Source organism: Pholcus phalangioides, unplaced genomic scaffold, assembly GCF_987345545.1.
Source record: "Pholcus phalangioides strain wild (caught in Gottingen) unplaced genomic scaffold, Ppha-v1.0 ptg000008l_1, whole genome shotgun sequence".
Classification (NCBI taxonomy): domain Eukaryota; kingdom Metazoa; phylum Arthropoda; class Arachnida; order Araneae; family Pholcidae; genus Pholcus; species Pholcus phalangioides.
The window spans coordinates 56836144-56843661 of NW_028301601.1; the positions used below are offsets into that span (position 1 = coordinate 56836144).

Consider the following 7518-nt stretch of genomic DNA (forward strand, 5'->3'; position numbering starts at 1 on the left):
ATTTGAAGAGCGACAAAAAACTTAACGTGTTTTTATTTACATCTTTTCAAAGGAACACTCCAAGACTGGACTGGACTCGCCAGCTTGACAAAACTAACTGTTGCCACTCACATGAACAGAAAAATAATAATAATTATAAAAAATATCCGAAAAGCCCATACAAGACTTGACATCCCCCCACCTTAAGTTGTTGGAAAACAACTTAATCCTCATCAAAATCTAAGAACAAACATGATATGCAAAATTGCGACTTCGACTCGAAGGCAAAAAAAATTATTTTCAATTAGTCAAAATAAAAAAAAATGAGACAATTTTCAAAGTTTCAGTCTTGTAGGAGCTTTTACTGTCCTGCCAGACCTAGTCTTCACCTCCTGCATCTTGGACCTTTGAGTATCATCCGCTGAGACTTCTAGGAGGATAAGTCTCTGAACTGGTCTCAGGCATTCACCCTTAGATGTTTTCAGCCGCACCAATCTTTTCACTTGGTCTCTGCCAGGCAATATCTCTGTTACCAGTCCCAATGGCCATTCGATAGATTTTGTTGAATCATTTCCAATGAGCACAATGTCACCAACATTTATCTGCTTGTCATATTTCTTACACTCACCCCTCTGAATCAGAAGCCCCAAATATTCAGATCGAAATCTTTTCCGAAGGTCATTTACCAATTGCTGTCGATACTTCATTCTCTTATTAAGACTTTTTTCATCAATTTGATCAACATCAGGCACTCCAGTTTCACAGATGTCTCGCAAGAAACTGTTTGGTGATAGCGGAATTAAGCTACTATCCACAGTTGATACATGGGTAAGTGGTCTAGAATTCACTATTGACTCAGTGTCACACAACACAGTCAAAAGTTCTTCATATGACAGAAGAGATCGACCAAGAACCTTTCTCAAAATCTGTTTGGTAACACCAATCAATCGTTCCCAAAAACCACCCCACCAGGCAGCAGTAGGTGGGTTAAAGAACCACTGAATTCTCTTTGTAGTGCTATGTCGGGCAATTTCATCCCAGTCAACCAGTTTCAATTGATTGGAAGCACCCACAAAATTGGTACCGTTATCACTGTAAACAATAGAGGGCCTACCTCTACGTGCAATAAATCTCCGAAAACCTTGCAGGAAAGCCTCAGTAGATAGAGATGATAAAAGTTCAAAATGAACAGCTCGAAATACAGCACAGGTGTATATGCATATCCACGCCTTGATATTTCCCTTCAAGTATAAGGGCCCAGCTGTATCGATTCCAACAATCTCAAAAACACTTGCGTCTTTTATTCTGTTTTCAGGCAGCGAAGATGTTGGAGCAGTCAGTGTCTGTTTGGCATGCCTCAAGCAAACAACACACTTAGCCAAAACAGATCTTACAGTTTTTCTTGCATTCAAAATCCAATAATGTTCTCTTAGAATATTCAACAGCATCTGAGTCCCAGCATGCGAATTCTTCTTATGCTCTCTCATTATTAGTCGCTTTACCACCTTGTGGTCTGAAGGCAAAACAATAGGACTGCGAAAATCAAACGTATCTTTCCTGTAAGTTATCTTGGTTTTCAACCTCAAAAGTCCATCATTATCTGTGAATGGCATTAATGAACTCAATTTCTTTTTGTTCTTTTCATCCAAGAAGTATTCGTTTTGCACAACTTTCAGCAACTTGATTTCTGCTCTTTTGACTTCTTCATACGATAATTCTCCAGTCACTCTCAAAGATTTAGAAACACGACAGTTAGAAATAAATCTCAACATCCAGGCCATCATTCGAATCATCTTGTCAATCATAGCTTGAGAAATAGTAGTCGAATTGAGATGCATCTCCATCTCCTTCAGTAGTTGACTGGCTCAATGAACAAATAGTTACAGAACTTGATGTAGATTTCTTTTTTTCTCTTAAGATAGCATCTCTGTCAAATACAAGTTCTGTAGCAGGCCACTCTGCTTCTGGTTGTGAAAGCCATGTAGGTCCCTTCCACCATTTATTCGACAACAATTGTCTGGCTGAACAGCCTCTTGATGGTAGGTCAGCTGGATTGCTAGTCCCTGGAATATATCTCCAGAGGTCTGGATCTGTCAACTTCCTTATCTCCTGTACTCGATTATGTACAAAAACATTCCACGGTTCATTTTGTTGTATCCAGGTCAATACTGTGGTAGAATCAGTCCAAAAATGTTGTTCAATATCCTTCCACTGGAGCCCCTCTAAAACAGCTTTACATAAGCGAGCTCCCACCGTGGCAGCCAACAGTTCTAAACGAGGGATAGAGACGGGCTTCACAGGAGAAACTCTAGATTTAGCTGCCAATAGATGGACTTTGATGCCCTGCAAACACGTAACACGAATGAAGACTGCAGCGGCGTATGCATAGCCACTTGCATCGCAGAAGGTGTGAACACTAACACTTTTCTTACTCTCTGATTCATGCAAAAAATGACGCTCAATGGACACATCCCTCAAAAGAATAAGGTCCACATACCAATCCATAAACTCCTTTTTCAAATCATCTTTCACCTCATTGTCCCATGATAAGCCATCCCTCCACATTCTCTGTAACAACAGCTTAGGTTTCAGCAAAACAGGACACAAGAAACCGATAGGATCAAAAATTTTGTGAGTCACAGAAAGAATTGTCCTTTTGGAAATCTTATCAAATTCGTAAGTCTCCAACCAATCCAAGTTCATTTTAAGAACATCTTTTTCACGATCCCACACAAGTCCTAGAAGTGCTGTGAATTTATCTGGGTTGTCATCTCCTGTGTACTGCCATCCTCTCAAATTGAACTTTCCTTCAGCCATGATTGAACGAGCTTGTTCAATGAAATATGGAATTTCAAATTCATTATCCAGACTGATGACAAGATTATCAACATAGAAGTTCTTGAGGAGTTTCTCAGCAGTGTGTTGGAATTTTGAATAATTTAAGTATTTCTTCAAGTGATGATCCAGAACAGCTTCTAAGAGAAATGGACTACTTTTGACGCCAAATACAACTCTAGAATGACGCAGGATCATCAAGTTTTCCTTCTCATTCCACCACAAGAAACGTAGATAATCGCGATCTCCTGGACGTACACTTATTTGTAAAAAAGCCTTCTCAATATCTGCAGTGAGCCCATACTTGAATTCTCTGAATCTTAGAAGAAGGTTAGGGATCAATTCCAACAAGTTGGGACCAGGCTCCAAACACTGATTTAAAGAGGGCGATCCTACCTTCCTAGCTGAAGCATCAAACACAGGGCGCACCTTGAAGGTTCCTTGTTTCTTGACAACCGGTCTATGAGGCAAATAATGTTCTTTTTCTACAGCTTCATCTGGTACTTCTTCGATGATACCTAAGGACGCCCATTCCTTGAAGACATTACCATATGAGTTGAACAAATTTTCTGTATGGAGTCTCTTGGTCATGGTGTCCAACCTCTTTACAGCCAAGTCCTTATTAGAGGGTAGAGGTGAATGATCTTCACGCCAAGGTAGAGCAATTTCATACCTGCCATCTGTATTCACCTGGACAGTCTCTTCAAAAAATTGTTTGGTCAGAAACTCCTTCTCTTGCTTCAGTTTTGTGGCAGCGGGATCAGTTATGCCAAGCACATCAAGGTCGAAAAGATCTGATATCTTGGATTCTTTTACAAACATTGCAATGGTCGTTGCTGCTACTGTATCTCCATCTTCCAAATACATATTAGTCTTTCCCAGCAAAGTCCATCCAAGACAGGTCTCCATAGCAACAAGTCCACATTTGAGAACCCTTTTCTTTCCAGTGAATAATCTTCCCGCCACATCAGCTCCAATCAACACGTCAACACCTTTTGTATCTTCAGCATCTTCCACAAAAATTTTCATAGATCTCAATTCCTCCATCCAAGGTCCATTCTGTGCTGAAGGGATGTTGTCACAGATTTCGTCTTGTTCAAGAGCATCAAAGTTGCAGAGGAATTTACCATCCAAACTTCCTAATTCTATCTTATATACATTATGAACTTCTTCACCAATTTTTCTCCCACCAAAAAGAGAATGAGAAAGCACTTGTTGGCGCAAAGGTACATATCCTAAAACAGAAGCTGTCTCTTTTCTAATGTACGATTTTTGAGAGCCGGTGTCAAATAATACTCTCACCTTCAAAGTACGCTTCCCTTTGACTAAATAACAATTAAGCGTTTGCAACAGTACTTTCGGATTTGATTTGGAGAACTTAGCCAAATTGATTGACTCTTCTTTATGTAACTTCACAGCATCTTTGACACGTTCACCTTGACACGTCCCTGTAACTGGTTTGTTACTTGCTAAATCTGGACACATAACAACATGGTGACCCTTAGAACAAATAGCACATTTCACAAATTGTTTACATCTGACAGCTCGATGAGACCCCTTCAAACACTTGAAACAATGTCCCTTATCTTTGAGCAATTTTTGTTTATCTGCAAAAATCATCTTTTGAGCCTTGAAACAATTTGAACTTTCATGCTTACAATTGCAAAAAACACAAACTTTTCCATCACGTACACTTGAAGTAAGCAAACTAGCGGCAGTGGGCACCTTCTCACAAGTTGCTCTATGAGATCCTCCTTTATTTGGCAACACTTCCCTCAAACCAAATCCAGCCATTGCGAGATTGATCCGTTCTTCAGACTCAACTTCAGATTTAACAAACTTGAGCAAGCTCTCCAGTCGGATCTGTGGATCACTTCGATGTTCAACATTTGGACTTCTCTGCCAAGCTCTGAGTAGCTCCTCTGGAAGACAGGATTCCACTAGCGGAAAAAGTAGCGCAGCACTTTTCTCAGTTGTAACTCCCAGAGTCTCAAGGGCACGTATTTGTGACTCCAAGCTATCATAAAGTACACATAACCTGTCTGAATAACCTTGAGATGTGGCATTCTTTAGAACCAACTTCAAAAGTTCCCTGACGTACACCTCTACCAATAAATCATCACGTCCAAACCGACACTTCAAACTGTCCACTGCCTTCTGATAATTTTCCCCGGTGGGTGGAAAACTTTCCGCCACCTCTCTCGCACGAGATCCTTCCACCGTTGATTGCAACAAGTACTGGAACTTGTCCGATTCAGCAATGTCCTTGTCCACGTGGATCTTTTCAAATTGGCTCCAGAACGGCAACCATTCTTTTACCTCACCATCAAATTTTCGCAACTCTAGCTTCGGTAACCTAAACTTTCGGTCCGTAACATTTTCACGAATTACCGAGGTGTCAGCACTGCTGTTTCCGTGATGAGGTGTATCGATGATTCTTTGAGCACTTAAACGAATTCTTAAAGCTCTATCACGAAAATCCTCCACGATCTCATACTCGGCCTCAAATTCGGCTTCATCCAGAAGGGCTAAAATAGCCGTGTGCGTGCCGTCCAACCGCTCTGCCTTAGAAATAAAAATGTTCAGTTCTGCCTCTACCGCCACTGACTGCACATCACTGGTAGAAAGTAACACTTCCAACTTATTATATGATTTCGTATAAGCAGTTCGTTGTGCCGCTCTTGTTTTCTTCAAAGTTTCCATTTCGCGATGAGAAACACACTAGAAACAAATTACGGGAAATACTACACTATTAATCGAAACAATCCCGCCGAGGGTACCAAAAAATGTTCAGTTCGAAACGTGCTGGCCGGGGAAATTAACTGCTACCAGCATCGCGGGTTCAATTATTAATTTGAAGAGCGACAAAAAACTTAACGTGTTTTTATTTACATCTTTAAGACTGGACTGGACTCGCCAGCTTGACAAAACTAACTGTTGCCACTCACATGAACAGAAAAATAATAATAATTATAAAAAATATCCGAAAAGCCCATACAAGACTTGACACTGGGCTTGCATGAGAATGGCATTCAAGAACTAGTGGTAAAAAATGTCTATAAGCTGTCGGCAGATGAAGTAATGGATTTCTTTTGCATCCACCAGCAAGAGTTTATCGACGGTATCTCATCTGAGGAAGAGAGAAGTCTGTCACATAAAATTAGAATAAAGACATTAGAGTAAAAAGCAAGTGTCATTAGAAAAGGTTTTAAATTCACACTAAAAGAATAACTTTGCAAACAGCAGGTCCATATATCGCTCTCTCTATCTCCCCTCGTTTAGAGCAGTGGTTCTCAACATTTTCAAGCCCGCGGCCCAGTTTCACTCATTTTTATGAGTTGAAGGCCTGGTCAAGCACCAGACCAACAAAAAATGAAACGGCTAATCACTCACGACCTGGTCATTCATACCAGGTCGTGAGTGATTAGCGGCACGGTATGAATGATCTCATAGCCCAGAACTGGGCTGTGGACTGGCGGTTGAGAAGTACTGGTTTATGAGTAATACAATTTGTAAACATTATTGTATTGCACGGCTTAGTTATGGCTATTATGTTTATTTATTTTTATATTATGGTTATTTATTACATTATGTACAATTATTGTGTTTAATTATTGATTGAATACCATTTTAATAAATCATTTTTATGTGAATGAATAATTGTGGAACGCGAATTACCCGAGTTTCCTTTATTTTCAATGGGGGAAGTTTGATTCGAATATCGAGCTATTCGGATAACGAGCATGTTGGCAGAACGAATTATGCTCGTTAACCGAAATAAGTGTCAAATGCCTTAGAAAACCTGTTGGGGGGGGGGGAATCACAATGCGAGCAGTTCGCCAATATGAATATTCCGATACGGTCAGTTTCATATATAACGCACGCGATTAAAGCGGCAACCAATCACGGTAAGGCTTATATCTACAAACATTGGTATTTCAGATAAAAAGCTTTCTTTGATTCCTAGGTTTTAAACCGCTGCAATCGCCCTGAGGGCAGGACTAGGCGAAAAAACCCCTTGCATTCCGCAGGATCTGGTAGCGTTCGCGTGAACTACATTCAAGCTTGAAATTTGACACCAAAATTCTAATTTTAATACTTAATTAACAACTTATTTGGCAAATATTTTCCACTTACCGCTCACTACAAACTCCCAAATGGCAGATAAAACACATAAATATTTTATCGCATGAACAACTTCTCAATTAAGATTACAAAACATATGCTCACGTGATGCAAACATAACACCCATTCAAAAATGGACTTAACGGACGTTTGGGTCTCATCGTCTGCCTAATTTTCTAATACTGGTCACAGCCGACTCAACACAATTGACTATATGTACTTTACTCTGGTGAGAGTATTTAAAAGCTTCACAGTGAGGTCTTATTTTCGAATAAAACGTAAAGCAAAAAAAAAGAGCTATCGAGATATATTTAACATCGAGCTTACAGCGCTTGAGGGAGCATGACGTCAGCGGTCCTTGGCAGTGCTGAGAAAGGTGTCCCGGTGTCCCCCAACATCTTTCGTCGGTAGATCACGTGACTCAGTTCAAACAAACACGCGCCCCCATAGAGATCAATGTTAAAATTGCCAATTTTATAATAGAAATGCGGAAATTTAGTAAGGTTTTCCGCCTCATCAATAATTTTAAAATTTGAATTGAATTCTCGATTTTCGAAATATTGAGTTCCCTTAGAGATA

General features: G+C 40.0%; 2 protein-coding genes across 2 annotated transcripts; both read right to left on the reverse strand.

Annotated features, from left to right (window-relative positions):
- Positions 1-314: 314 nt before the first annotated feature.
- LOC149084583 (uncharacterized) lies at positions 315-1772 on the reverse strand. The gene has a single exon (XM_089235333.1). The coding sequence runs from the start codon at positions 1770-1772 to the stop codon at positions 315-317; it is 1458 nt and encodes a 485-aa protein (XP_089091459.1).
- A 4-nt stretch (positions 1773-1776) lies between these two features.
- On the reverse strand, positions 1777-5517 carry LOC149084584 (uncharacterized). The gene has a single exon (XM_089235334.1). It carries the CDS (start codon positions 5515-5517, stop codon positions 1777-1779), a length of 3741 nt encoding a protein of 1246 aa, XP_089091460.1.
- Between the last annotated feature and the right edge of the window lie 2001 nt (positions 5518-7518).

Excerpts from the sequence above, each read along its gene's own strand:
- LOC149084583 (XM_089235333.1), bottom strand. The coding sequence starts at position 1,772 with ATGATTCGAATGATGGCCTGGATGTTGAGATTTATTTCTAACTGTCGT.
- LOC149084584 (XM_089235334.1), bottom strand. The coding sequence starts at position 5,517 with ATGGAAACTTTGAAGAAAACAAGAGCGGCACAACGAACTGCTTATACG.